We start from the raw sequence: 14,911 nt of genomic DNA, 5'->3' as shown, positions 1-14,911 counted from the left end.
GGAGTCAAATCACTGTAATGGGACAATTTTGTTGTCTATGTTGACATATTCACAAATTCTACATTGCTTCAGTGTACACAGCAACAACTCTGTTCAATAACATGCTGACCTGCCCTCTATCTAATAACAAAGAAAAGCTTTATTGATATATAGTTCTCTAGTACAATCTCAGGTCCGTCACGCACTAAGCTGTCTTCTCTTATCTATCATAAGACTGCTAGTAAGGACTGCTGGTATGGACTTTTGCTGACTGTATGTGCAATGTATGACTCACATAGATATTGTTTTGCATGTTTGAATGCATTATAGATGTTGATGAGAGTGAAATGGTCTCCGTCCACGTGCTGGAACTGTCTGTGACACTGCAGAGCTTCATGGGCTAAAGCCACAGGTGGAGTCAGAAAGCAGCTTGGCGCTGACAGAGGACAGAGACAGGTATAAACAGTCTTAGTAACACTTCCACAAACATAACATGTCCACAATTTCTCCATACTAAACTCAAACAGATTCTTCTTTTATTTAAATGCAAATGTACCATGTGTCAAAATTTAATGTAACACTTTCCACTGACACGTACTGTAAAATTGCTATAGTGTAAAACATGACATCTGGCATCACTTTGGCTCAAAGGCTTTGTAAATGCAGCAGGCTTAAGACCATTTGTCTCACAGGTTGCAGCTTTATCCCAGACAGAGCTTCTGTCACTAAATGGGCAGAGGGGCCTCACGTAATTATACTCCAATTAACCTTATCACCCACACAGTGTCCTCTCAGTGTGCACTCCATACATCCTAATGTAAATATTATCTATTATCTGTGACTTCTTAATGATAGCTATTAGAGCCTAGAACACACGAGGCCTATTAAAAATAATCTGATTAGAGAGAGACTTTAAAGAGAATACAGACTTCACTAACACAGGTTAAGTAAAAAGAAAGAAGGGGTTGTGGATGAATTAATGTGGACAGCTGTATGGATTGAAAGGCAAACTGAAAGACAAATAAATAAAGGGATAGACTGGTAAATATTTGAATGAATGAATTCAGGGAGGCAGGTAGACAGACTGATTGACAGGAGAAGAATAAATAAGTTTGAATACCTGTTAACATGGCAGCGATGATTAACACCTCACTCACACAATCAAACTCGCAAGAAGCAAGCAAAGTCTTGGCCATCTGGGGCTCCAGGGGAAATTCTGACATGATAATTCCAATCTCCGACAGATTCCCGTCATCATCCAGCGCAGCGAGGTAATCCAGCTCTTCTAAAGCCTGCATTAGACCCTCTGGATCTGAAAGAGTTAAGCCGTCAATACAAATTTATAATGTGCTGTTAAAACATTCTCAATGAACGACAGCTATAACTCCATAATCTGTCACAGAGACTTTACACAAAGGCATTGTCTGGTTTATTTTCTGCTGTGTTACTGAAAAGCAAGGAAAAAGCTAAGTGAGTACTGCTGTGTGCCATGGAGAGCTAGATACTGAGGACAGGAATGAAGGCAAATAACTATTCAGTGCAACGTGTCTTTTAAGTGCTCTGAAAATAACCTAGGGAACAGTGAAAACTTACATTTGGACAGGCTTAAATGCATTCTTATGGAGATGCTCAACTCCTGGAACACAGGGTGCCATGAGTGATGCTTGGCATCTATGACACTGTGTGTGCTTATTTCATAAATATTTTGTTTCTTAAACCTTAGCAGGTGTGTCCGTGAACAGTTAGCACAATACGGCTTGGCTTAGACTGATCATAGTAAACTAACTGTAGCATGTGCTTTGGCAGCCCTAATATGGACCCAAACAAAACATCCCTTGTGTTTCATTTTGGTGTGCAGTTTTCACAAGCACACGTCCAGCTGGCTTGTCCTTATTCTACTAATCATGAGCCGAAATGCTCTCCCCAGCCATGCTAGCTGCTTGAGCTCTCCCCCAGGCAGAATCAGGTCACCTCTGGAACAAAAGAAACCTGTCAGAGCCTTGTCAGCTCAGCTAAAGCATGGCTCTGCACCTTCTAATACCACAGAACAGAGGACAGCTCCATCTGTGCCCTCAACACAAGCCAAGAGAATCAGCCCAAACACAGCCAACGCTAGCCAGTACCAAAAGACGGTGTGACACAGCTTACTCTGTTTGTTGGATTTACTTTCTTGGGATCTGTTGCTAACATTTCTGTCAGACATGGATGTGGGAAAACAGACCTGTTGTGCTTGTTTGAGAAAATGTGGTTGGTGGGATACTCAAACAATCACAGAGATAACCTTGTATCTCATGTCAGAACCTGTAGCTTTCTGTCTTCATATAAGTACCTCATGTAATTGGTTTTTACCAACAAGTTAATAGTAAATGTAGAAAGAAAGATAAACATAACATTAGTCTTTCATGGTGACTGCAGTAACATAACCCATAGCAATGTTTGAGCATGTGTCAGGTGAATGTGTGAGAGTGTTGACTGGGGAGAGTCACCTGGTCTGTCAACGAAATCACAGTGACCAAGGCCAGCGATCTCCATCCTCTTGAGGAAGAGTACGGTGGAGGTGATGTCAGACTCCAAAATATGAGGGACACTTTCTGCAGGAAGTGGTGTGTCCTCTGGATACAGGCAAAAACACTTCCCTACAGGAGCCAGTGTCATCAAAAGTTACAGAATTGATCACTTTTTTCCGCTATAGTAATATAAAGATCATATGCAACTAAAATGTACTCATGTCTGAAAGGCATGGGGAAATCTCATATTTGCTTATCTGAAGTAGAAAAGAGGAAATGACCAGCAATGCATTATCTCTCATATAAACTTGAGTGATTACAGTGTCCTCATTGTCCAAGTACACACATGTATCTCCTGTATTTCTCTGCAAAGAAATTTCCTCATCGTTTTCTCACCTGTTGGGCCAATCAGCTGCTTGCGGCTCTCTGCTTGGCTCTTACTTATTGGGCGAATGACAATGGAGTTTGCTCTAATTCTGGGGTTATAGACCTGTTATAAAAAAATAGAATTGTGTTACTGAAATGAATAAATGCTGTTTGTGTCAACGGTGGGTAAATACACACCAAACTGCAGAGAAAAGAAATGTTTTTAATATAACTTTAAGCAAGTGCTTCAGTACTTGTCCAAGGTGCTGAAACACTGCTGTTTCATAAACGTACATATCTCATCTGGACACCAGCGTCTATGACGAAGCGAATACTGCGGACAGCCCAGAACAGGTCTTCACTGGGGCTGCAGGTGAGAAAGACCCTCCTACAAGTGTTTTCCTCTTCAGCAGGCATCGGAACACTGTCATTCTTCTCTGGGTACAAAGTGACTGGCACCAGTTCACCCAAAGACGAGGCAAGAGAGGCAGCCTCCCTCCGCAGGATGGCATAAGCACACTCAATCTCCTGGTGTTAATGAAAGAGAATCATTAACTGGATTTAAGACGTGCTGTACATGACTGGAGACATACAAATATCAAGGATACTGGGCAATTTGAAGAAAAAATGCTTTAATAAGTCAGGGATATATTGTTCTACATTACAAGGATTCAAAATTCAAAATGGTAGTTGATGCTGGAGAGGAACATAGACAGAATCTGCCCTTACTTGCTCTGTCGCCAGAAATGCAACAACATCACCAGGTTCTTGGGTGTGGTGGATTCCCAGCACTAGTCGAAGGGTGGAGCAGAGGTAATCTTTAATGCCCTCCTTCCCACTGTCATACACCACCTCAGACGGCTGCGGCCCCTCCAATCGGAGCAGAGGCACATCGCTATAGTGATGCAGTAGCCTATCAGAGGAGCTGGGTGCGGTGAGGATGACCAATCGGAGCTCGGGGCGTTGGAGTAGGATGTCTTTGAGTAGGCCGAGCAGGAGGTCGGTGCTGACTGTGCGTTCGTGGGCCTGATCAATCACCACAACACCGTACTGCTCCAGCAGTGGGTCTGACATCATCTCACGAAGTAACATATCATCAGTGCAGTACCTGCCAAACATAATCATCACCAGTATGATATGAACATTCACAATAACTGTGTTTCATAGATAATTCCTGTAGCTCTGAATATTCCTTAAGCACTGCACACTGTGAATATTGACTCTTGGAAAGACTCAACCTGGAGCAAGGGGTGACCAAATCCAGTCGTAACGAAATGCAGTTTTGCTGATTTTCATATCAACCAACCACCATTGACTCTGACAGACTGAATTGTGAGCACACCTGCTTTCCATATAAAATCAGGCTTTGATTAAGAGGATTAACAAGTGAGGGTAAACACAGCAGTAGGACCTGAGTGTCTGTGGCTTAAAGAGCTTTATACAGTATTTCATGTTACTGCACATATGTATGTTGAGTTTCATTTGTTCTCATGTCTTTGAACTCATCTGAATGACTTTTCTGGATGAAATTATACAATACATAAAAATAATGAGCTACATTTACAGAGAGAACAAAATACAAAGAGAGAGATAAAGCAATGCTCAAGAGTATACACACTAATTAGGTCTTGAGTATAAAACTTAACAAGAACAATAACCACTCTGACCTTCAACGAGAGACCAAACGAACAGATCTATGTTTCTGCCATGTCAACACAGAACATGTATGTGGGGAGTCAAAACAAAACTAAATACCCTGTTACACTGCGTGGTTTCACTGAGTGAAGAGCTCTATATAAATCAGAGCTTAGTGAAGTCAGGGATTGTTTTCAAGTAATTTACTCGAGTAATTGGCCTGTTCTGTATTTTTAAGCAGTATAATCATTCAGCTGTCTGAATAAGTGTGTCTTGTACCTTTGTTGACTAGGGTGACTTATGGTGATTCTATAGGCTCAAGAGAAGCATATGGTGTCTCTGAGCGTGTGGCAGCTGCCAGGGGCAACCTCAAAACTGAGGCCCAAACAGGCTTTTGTTAGCTATTCTTAAGAAGGCAGCTGTCTCTGAAAAGGAGGAATGTGTGTATGTGTGTGTGTGTGTGTGTGAGAGAGAGAGAGAGAGAGGAGGAGGGGAGGGGGCAGGGCTTAGGTAGGCAAAATGAGAGGGATGGTCTGTGTATTAGTGCTGGTTCATAGGTAAGTCTGCATTCGAGAATTGATCAAATCAGAGGTTGGTGCACATGTTTGTGGGTATGAAAAGTGTGTGTGTGTGTATTCATACCTCAGCACAGTGTCAGTGGAGCAGCAGGTCTGCAGTGGAATGCTGTATCCCACCTCATGGCCTATGTTCACATCCATCTCGTCGGCCACTCGTAAGGCCAGCTCCACAGTGTTTTGTCGATGTATCTGAGTACACACCACCATGCCATTCTGATACTGCACTGACAGGCAAAACTCGGCACACCACTGTGGGATCTGAAAAGAGAGGAAAACAGAATTCAGTGCACACACACCACTAACTGCTACATTACTACGACTACATAAACCTATTACTAGCACCTCTATACCAGTCACCGGAACTCTATTTCCTTACTGCCCCAGACCCAAGAGGCAAAACAGACATTTGTTTTGCTCGCCCGTACTTTGGGTGCATTTTTAAATCTCTGATTTGCTCAAATATGTTGTTGAGATAGGGTTTATGTGTGACTACAATAAGCATAATCATAGCCGGTCTACCATCAATCAGCAGTGATGATAAAACCAAGCTGAAGTCACCCAAAAATTATGGCCATAATTCAGAAACAATAACAATAACAAAGACATCAGATTGGTTTAATTTGGACAGTGTAGGCTATTACCCACAGCATTCCATTCCATCGGCCAATGAGTTTGTCAGTAACGGCAATTTAATATTCAGTCTACCGTAAATTTATTTAACCGCAGCTGGAAGAAAATTTACCTGAGTACTTCGTCCAGTTTCTGCAGTGCCGCTGACAATGATAATCTGGCTGCTGACCAAAGTGTTCACGAAATCGCATCTGGCACCCCAAACCGGGAGAGTTTTTCTTTCTCGTAGCAATTTGTAATACCTAGACGAGTAGGGAAGCCCGTCGAACTGATTCAACTCCAGTTCATCATCATAGTCAACGTCTCCTTTCTCTGTATCTCCGCCAGATATTACTTTTTCCTTCCAGTAATCTCCGTCAGAACTATCAAAAGCCAACGCCATAGCAAATCGTCTGAATCGACAGTTTCTAAGCTTTCCAGTGAAAAACAAAACAAAACAAAACAAAACAGCAACAACAAAACCCGAACTAATCACAGTTTGTCAATGCCATATTTCCTGCAGACTACATAACACTTGCATCCAAAATTCGCTCTGCAAAGAGGCGCAAAGTCACAGCCAGTGAACGCTTGCAACAGTTGTTCCACAAGTGAACAAAAGAGCAGACGCGCCTCAGAATGGGTGAGTGGTTACTGAGATTTGGAACCGCTATGTGGTCATGTGCTCACTTAATCCCAGTATAATAGAGTCAGGACAGATGAGAGTGGGGGCAGAGTGAAAGAGATTAAAAAGACTCGCCAGTATGAAGGATAAACATTGCATTCGTGCGGCCATAAAGGTCAGAGCAGTCTGTACTTTTTAATCTGATCTCAGACAATTCGAGTTAAAATTATTATGTTGTGCATTTAACAACATATGACTGAGATTGAGCACCCCCTATTGTGCATACACATGATGTTCCCATGGTAACTGAATCGAGACCTCTAGGGGTTGTGAAGAGCAAAACGCGGTTTATTCGCAATTGCGCGCGTTAAAATTGAAAGTATAACTCAATTTCAAACCATATTAAACCATAGTCTTATACCTCAGAACCACCCATTCATTCTATCAAATATGGAAAGTAAACAGAAAAAGAATTTATTCACGATTGGCTAACATATTATCGAACTAATTTCAGGAAAGCAAAAAACAAAAAAAAAAAAACAAAAACAAAAACAAAAAACAAAAAAAAAAACCGCAGACGAAAGCATAACATCCTCATCTGACCTCAACTCTCTGAGAGGGCTCTTTATCCCAGTGCTTACCTGGACAATAGATTATAACAGAGTAAATGACGACATATAAAGAAATAAATTACAATCAAATGTAAACACCATAATAATGCTAACAGATATATGTACTCCTTAGAACAAAGAAAACTGTTTAATTTATAAATATTTTTAACCATCGGAATAAATAGGGACAAAATCAGACCACTGGTTAAAAAAAACTGAAAGAGATGAACACATAGGCGACAAATCGACAGTCCAAAGTCCGAGCCCCCAGTTCACCCCTCTAGCAAACAAGCTGTGCCACTGGGCAGGAGTAAGTCTCCCCTTCTTCTTCTTCCGAAGGAGGGAGGGGGGAAAGGGACGTCTTCACTGGATGCCACATATGGACACAAATGTGATACCTCCAATGTACATATCCAAGCCTGTCATCTCTTCTGCGTCGTCTCCTCTGCAGTTTTTCAATGAGCCCTTATTTGTAGTGTGCCCCAAAACAAACCTCTCAGGACATCCCCTATTATTAAAAAATGACTATGTGAAAAATGTGTGCTAGTTCTTATTGCCTTTGTGTAAAATCTGTTTATTCTACCTTTTGTCATCATGCTTCAGTGAAGAAGAGGAAGAAGAAGAAGAAGACGCAGAAGAAAATTGACAAATTTAACAGCTGTTTCAGCATAGACAACAAGTAAATGGAGCTGGTGGTTGAAACATCGGACACACAGTATATTACGGCCTAGTTTATCTTACAGCAGTTGCAGCAGTTTTGCACTCCTGCCGGTCATCCATCATGAATTCACTTGCCATTGGTGCTCCCTCACGCATGGAACCCTCATGGAGCCCTCTGTTGGTGGGGCCCTCACATGACTTTTCCTCTCAGGAATAAGAACTTTTTTTTCATTAAATTTTTTATTATTATTTTTATAACAACACAAGTACAAAAGGGAATGCATAATATAAAAAGAGAAAAGAAGAAAGGAAAAAAAAAACCCACACATTTTAACATTATAGTTTAACACTAAGGCGGAATAAGGGTCTATATAATTTTTTTTTAATACAGTACAAGCTGTTATAGTTTCAATTGCTTTTTGTTTTGGAGAGTGCTGAACTGAATAAATGTATTGTTTGAACTCTTTGCTAAAGGCAATAAAGCATGGTTTCTTACCTGTAAATTTACATTTATGGATATGAAATTTGGCCACTATAATAATAAGATTAATCATGTACACAAAAGTGTTTTCTGTGTATTATTTTCCAGGAGACTAAACAATACATTCTTCCAAAGTAAGATAAATCTTTCATCAATATTTTCAGTAATAAAGACACATAGGTTCTGCCAGAAATTCTTCACAATAGGGCAATGCCAAAATAAATGTGCAACAGTTTCTGGACATCTGTAACAGAAACTACAATTCACATCACTATCTCTCCTTTTTTAACATAATTTTAGCTGGATAGAATTTACGAATGAGTTTTAAAGAAATTTCCTTAGTTTTATTGGTGATTAAGTATCGATTAGGTAGAAGCCAGACCTTCTTCCATACCAGATAATCCACAGATTGATTCCAGTATGAAATCACATATGGTAGTGTAGTAATATCTCCTTGGAACAGAGCTCTTATAGATCTGTTGTTATTACCAGAATAACTGAAAAAACAAATTTTACCCATGGGAGTGTATGTAGGAGATAACAAGGGCAATTGTTGGACTATAATCCTTGGCTGAGATTTAAACAGCATACAGACTCCAGGGTGTTGCACCAAAGACTCTTGCATTATCCCCAGGTGTTACAAGGATATTATTTTCAGGCAGAAACTCTTCATAAGTAAAGACAAGACCATCCCTTTTAAATAACTGATCTACCACCACAATATTATTATGAAACCAATGTTCCATGAGGAGAGATTTGTGTTTATATAAAATATCTTTGTTATTCCATATAAAAAAAGTTATGAAGTGAAAAATTAGTTTGTAGATGAGAACCAAACATAAAGCCTGAAGCCCTGGTAATGAAAAGCATACAATTTACAGAGATTTGATCAAAATCATACTTACAAACCAGAAAAAGTTTAAGCCACCTAGCTTAGATAATATATGGACAGGTATAATATTCCAAATGGAGGTAGGGTTTCTGAAAAAAAAAAAAGCTTCAGCCAATTTTTCTTCAATGTATTATTTAATGCATAAAAATCCAAAATAAATAAATAAAAAATAAGCCCACCATATTCATAAGAATTCATGAGAACTTCTTCAAGTGATGTGTCCTATTTTTCCATATGAAATTGAAGAGCATTTTGTCAGTCTCTTTTAGTGGTTTGTTATCAACTTGCAGAGCCAAAGCTGCATATGTCAGTTGGAAGATTCCTTCTGCCTTATTAATTAATACTCTATCCCTTGAGATTCACTGGTTTAATTTTCTTTGAGGGTTTTTTTTTTTGTATAGGCTAGAAGAATAAGAACTGAACTCTCAAAATCGGCACCTTGTATGTCATCGATGATACCCGATGACGTAATCTCGAATTGAAACGTTTCACGGCACCAGGTGAAAATGGCGACAGCGACACTAAATGGTACAAATCTTTAATGCCGTTTATTTACAGTTACTGGCTTATTATCATGTACGCATGAAAACAGTAGTCTTTTAACAATTTATAGTTCATAAAATGCCACGGTTGGCGAACTATTATGCTATTTTCAGTCCATAAAAAAGTATCACATAAGCTAATTAACTGACTATCTTCTTCTTCTTCTTCTTCTTCTTCTTCTTCTTCTTCTTCTTCTTCTTCTTCTTCTTCTTCTTCTTCTGCTTCTGCTTCTTCTTCTGCTTCTTCATCTTCTTCCGCTTCTGCTTTTGCTTCCGCCTCTGCAGTTAGGTTCAAGAAACACTTGAATATACTCAGCTCCTTTTTACTACATTGCACTCTGTTAAGCACGAAATTCGGATAGTACTGGAATGCACGATTAATCGTAGCATATGAGAGGCAGGGCAGCGATTGCAAAGATTTGTTGGTATGACGAATAATAATCAAAATAGTCCGTCATGTTGTCTCAGATAATTCGAGTTAAAATAGGTACACTACACACTTCAAAAAACATAGGGTTCACATAAGCACGTAGTCTCAAGATGTTTCCATGGTAACCATCAACTAGCATAAAGGGTGAGTTAGAGTTCTAGAAGATGGTAAGAAAAAGTTGCTGTTATCATTATTAATATATGTTACCTAATCTCTGTTGTGAATTTTGGAATCATTTACTTGACCTGATCAGCTTTTGCAGAATGGTTTCTGATGCTATCTAAGATAGGAAACATAGCACAGCACTACAATCCATCACCTCCAGCTCACCCCACCTGTAGAATGGCACAAGGTTCAGGTTAAAAGCCTAGACTGGTTTAAAATGGTGTTAAGTGGCATCTCCTCTTCAATATTTTCATCCTTGAGTTAACTTAAATTATTCTATTCATATCAACTTCTTCAATGGTTCAGCGATTTCAGACTTAACTTGAATAAGTTACTGGCCTAAAATTCCCTTATGAAATAACATCACTTATTTGGCAGTTTTGCCTGATATAGCATCACTTATTTGGCAGTTTTGCCTGATATAGCATCTCAATGCCATAGTACATTCAGAAGCCTCCGTCCACACGTTTCCTGTGAACAGACAATGACCTCTTACGGTCTTAAGCCACTATAACTTGCACATGAACTAGATAAGATTTTAAACAGTTTCTGTGACCAAGTATTAGATTTGAGATGTTTCTACAGCAGGCAACGCTGAGTGTTTGGTCACTCCCGCCCCTCTGGTGGTTGGAAAGGTAAGTCACTGCAGCATAGAGCTGAGGTGGAAGAGTGAGGGGACAGAGGGCAGAACCGGCCGTCCTGAACACAGGATCCGCTACCGTCTGGAGGAGATTGAGCCCGAAACAGGCATTAAAGGCATCATATACGTGTGAGCATTTTGAAAACCCAACAGCATCTATATTTAATATTTCTTTTGGTCTTGTTGTAGTCATGTTTTTTTTTTTTTTTATGAGGCTACCTTGCAGCTCTACACAGGTTGCAATAACCCGATTCTTGTGTGTGCGGGTGTGTGGTGTGTGTTTTTGGTCCTCCACTCAGAGGGTATGGTACTTGCCATGTAGTGCAAGGTTTGGAGGCTGAAAGTGTCTATAAGTTTAGACTGAAGGTCATTAGGGAGTCCTCATGGGAGTGTGTTTTCAGCTCAGTGCTCTGTGTCTCCACCGCAAGTGAGTTTATCCAAACTTAAAATCATCAGACAAACATATTAACGCTTCCAATAACAAACTAATTCACTGGTGTTAAATGAGCTCTCTCATGCTGGTCCATTGTGAGACAGTATAACAGCTCCACACAACAGATAAATCTGATATGTAACATTAGGGTTTTTTGTGACCAACTTAGACTTATTGGACATGAAAGTGCATGAACACACAGAAAATATGGTCTTGTAATTTCTTTTCAGATATAACGGGCATTTGAATGAAGGGCCTACTTTCTTGTTTCCTTTCGGTGTCAAGTGTGTCTCTGGTGTAGCTTGAACAATTATAAGTACTGTGTTTTTGGCTAGTGTCCTCAGCACTCAGGGTTCCGTGTTTAGCCAGTGTGTTGTCACAGTGACTGATGGTGTTCGCAGGAGAACAGCCGAGTGGGAGAAACCTCCATCAGGTTGTGAGCAGTAACGATGAGAAGGAGCTGATCAAAATCCTGCAGTCAGGGTGAGTAGACCAAAGCTTACAAGGAGTGTGTACTTACACATTATTACATAATTAACATAAAGAATCTAAACCTGCTCAACTGGTAATCACACAAATTATCAATATGTGATGACTATACAACATTGTATACACATCACATATGTGCATATATGTACATTTATGTTGTATACATATCATTTAGTCCACTGTGGTAGGTCACTTATTTGTAGGTTAAAGCCAGTTTGTGTGTATGTGTGTGTGTGTTTTTTAGCAGTACAGTCAATGTGAATGGTATGGGCAGCATTAAAAACACACCCCTCATGGTGGCAGCACAGAATGGCTTTTCCAGGTACTGTGCCAGTTCATTGTAGTTATATAAATAGATACATGTCATCTACAGCATACCTGCTGTTTTTGTTTGCTGTGCTCATAACAATGATTCATGTCTGATTGACATCGAGGTTAGTGTGTGTACTGCTGGAACATGGGGCGGATGTGAAAATGAGGGACAGTGATGGGAAGGATAGGTGTGTAATGTTCTGTGTTGTCTTAATTATTTTGAATAAAGCCCTGTACATATTCCTCCATATCTATAGAAGAAAGTCATGCAATCAACATCATAGATATTTTAGGTACTGAGTGTGTGTCTCTGTGTGATTTCCCACAAGCAACTGAACTGTGTGTGTGTGTGTGTGTGTGTGTGTGTGTGTGTATGTGTGTGTGTGTGGGTGTGCGTATGGTTCGTATTTCTGATATTTGTGGTTTGCGTGTTTGTGTATGTTTCTCTGGTAATTGCAGTGACATAATGCCAGATGTTTGGGTATGTTTATGGTAGTCTCATGCTGGCCTGTTGTGCGGGGCACTTGGACGTTGTGAAGACTCTACTTAAATCTGGGGCTTCCTGGCGGTCTAGGGATGCAGGAGGTTGCACGCCACTGCACTGGGCTGCTGAAGGAGGTCACGTATCCATCGTTGAATATTTGATCCAAGACGGCTGTGAGGTCAGAAATCACACTGATGTGAAATACTTATCCCAGGTTTCGTTTAAACCAGTATTTAAGCCTTAGAATGTTTCCCAACAGTTCTGTAAGTATGACACTGTCAGTTCCATTCACACTGTTAGTGGAACAAACAGGACCCAGATAATGTAACTGTGCACAGAACAGACCTGTTCCGTCTTTTAGCATGTTTTACTCTTTAGGTGAACGTGAGAGATTGGCTGTGTCGCAGGACACCCCTCATGAGGGTCGCAGAGGTCAGCGGTAACACAGCTGTCGCCTCCCTGCTCATCCACGCCGGGGCGGACGTCAACATCGGTGACCAGAACGGAAAAACTCCACTCATGGTACAAACACATGAGTTCCTCTATGGGTGCCATTAAAGTCCTGCAGATCTGGGGTTATGATTTCATGATGGTTGATTACAGAATCGGTGTTTTTTTATTTTTGATAGGCTGCTGTCGTGATGAACCACGAGGCACTGGTGAAGCTGTTGCTGGACAGCGGTGCTGACTGTGACATGAAGGACAAGGTAAGACCAGATAGAAACAGAAAGAAACTTCTTTATAAGTGGGCTTGGCTCCAGTGTCCAGGGAAGATTGAATCAACAGCAAAGAATCAGCAAAGTATAACCACTTACACACGGTATAAAGTTTTTTTGTTTTTTTTTCTACCTTTCTCTAGTTTGGATCCTGTGCAGCTAAATGGGCATTAGCATGTGAGAGACAGGTAAATGAAAACTACTTCATGAATATTTTTGCTTGCATAGATTATTTGCGTTTGACGTATTTGTACCGTGTATGAAGAAAACAAACAAACAAGCAAACATGATGTTTCTTCCAGAACATAACAAACTTACTGGAAGAAAAGAGAAGTCAGTGGAACACCCCTTAAGATAACGGATCATTTGTACATGACAGCAGCCAAATGTAGACACGCCCTTTTCAATATCAGTTAGTACAACAGCGCTGAAGTTGTTCTAAATAGATTTTCCGGCTTAAATATAAATAATTTGTTGAAACGATTCATGAATAAAAATAACTTTGGGTTGATGTGAGAGGGCAAGAGCGTGTTTTTTTTTTTGTACTCACACTCATCTGTTTCACATTTAAAGTGTATGTGACATAAATATCATGTACATTGTTAATTTGTATATTTCCAGTGGTGCTGTATATTAATGTATATAACTGAGGTGTATTCACTGAGAGTGTACGTGTAGAGGAAAAGCATTTATTGATGTTGAGCCATTCATGTCATCAGGCCCCAGGTCCAGACACCATTATGTGAGATTTATTCTATGAATATTATTCATTTTCAATTGATGAAGATGCCTCTTCTCTTTGATATTAAATATATATATAATAAAACAAACTGAGTGTGTGTGAGAGAGAGAGAGAAAGTTCAATACTGACAGCATTAAGATGAGCTTTGGTACTGCTTTCATGATGGAAACAGTTTCATTCATGTCTTTTTAATAAGAAAGTTTTCAAAAGTGTCGTAGTCAAAAGTCATTCCCCTAATATTCCTAATGTGTACCTTTTGACTAGATGACAGTATCTTTATTTTTTTATTTAAAAAAAAATGAATAAAAATTGCTTATTTATGACATTAATAAAGTAAATGCACTTCCACAGCATTATGTCTGTGTGAGTCCATGTTATTTCCAGAAAAATGAAGTTGGCAATAAGCAACAAACAGTGAGAAAGTGCATTCAGGACTGTCAAGTCTGATTTCTCTGAGGTGAAATAAAGCATGAAATAACCCATGAAATTTGAATAAAGTACACGCTGATGTCATTTCTCACAGAAGCAAAAAACATAAAATAAACATAAAATGTAGCCGTGTTTATCTTTTGTTTAAAAGCATACAATGTTGCAGTGCTCTGTCACACCGCACTTAAACAACCTACAGTAGCTAATGACATGTGAACTGGAGCAAAGTAAACGATGGAATTCTGCCATGCCAAAGTGAGGAATAAAAACAGACAGTTTGGATCACAACTTCTGTAAATAATGCGTTGTCATGAGCTCACTTATGACCTTCACTTATGAAAAGCACCATTTTTTTTTTCTTACGACTGCCTTAACCTCTGACATCAATGCCACTCTCTTTCAACTTCATTCACTTTTGAAATGTACAGGTCTTTCTGACAACTGCCTTGCTTTTGAAATGCGTTGTTCATTTATTATACAAAGCGATAAAATCTCTTCAAGGTACTTCAGGGTTGAAGAGATGTTAAAAATGAAAAATTCACAGCAAAGGTTTCCTTAAGATGCTATGACTCTGTGAACATAGATGTAG

At 39.7% G+C, this 14,911-nt stretch overlaps 2 protein-coding genes across 2 annotated transcripts in view; one reads left to right on the top strand and one right to left on the bottom strand.

The window, feature by feature from the left end:
* The window catches only part of dhx32b (DEAH (Asp-Glu-Ala-His) box polypeptide 32b), a 7,863-nt gene extending 1,786 nt beyond the window's left edge, over positions 1-6,077 (bottom strand). Inside the window, exons 1-8 of the mRNA XM_030787415.1 lie at positions 5,808-6,077; positions 5,130-5,323; positions 3,582-3,960; positions 3,147-3,380; positions 2,883-2,976; positions 2,466-2,615; positions 1,100-1,291; positions 275-415 (exon numbers count right to left, since the gene is read on the bottom strand). Of these exons, the coding sequence (XP_030643275.1) occupies positions 275-415; positions 1,100-1,291; positions 2,466-2,615; positions 2,883-2,976; positions 3,147-3,380; positions 3,582-3,960; positions 5,130-5,323; positions 5,808-6,077 (1,654 nt within the window). The remainder of the gene's footprint in view (positions 1-274; positions 416-1,099; positions 1,292-2,465; positions 2,616-2,882; positions 2,977-3,146; positions 3,381-3,581; positions 3,961-5,129; positions 5,324-5,807) is intronic.
* Positions 6,078-9,446: 3,369 nt separating this feature from the next.
* Positions 9,447-13,414, top strand: LOC115823364 (fibronectin type 3 and ankyrin repeat domains protein 1-like). Its single transcript, XM_030787414.1, has 10 exons — positions 9,447-9,468; positions 10,663-10,846; positions 11,017-11,144; positions 11,552-11,633; positions 11,887-11,961; positions 12,074-12,139; positions 12,448-12,613; positions 12,814-12,957; positions 13,065-13,142; positions 13,295-13,414. Exons 1-10 carry the CDS (start codon positions 9,447-9,449, stop codon positions 13,412-13,414), a joined length of 1,065 nt encoding a protein of 354 aa, XP_030643274.1.
* The last annotated feature ends 1,497 nt before the right edge of the window (positions 13,415-14,911 follow it).

The sequence above is a fragment of the Chanos chanos genome, chromosome 10, assembly GCF_902362185.1.
Source record: "Chanos chanos chromosome 10, fChaCha1.1, whole genome shotgun sequence".
Classification (NCBI taxonomy): domain Eukaryota; kingdom Metazoa; phylum Chordata; class Actinopteri; order Gonorynchiformes; family Chanidae; genus Chanos; species Chanos chanos.
Note: the sequence above shows the minus strand (reverse complement) of the source record. Positions and strands in the feature narration are given on the sequence as shown.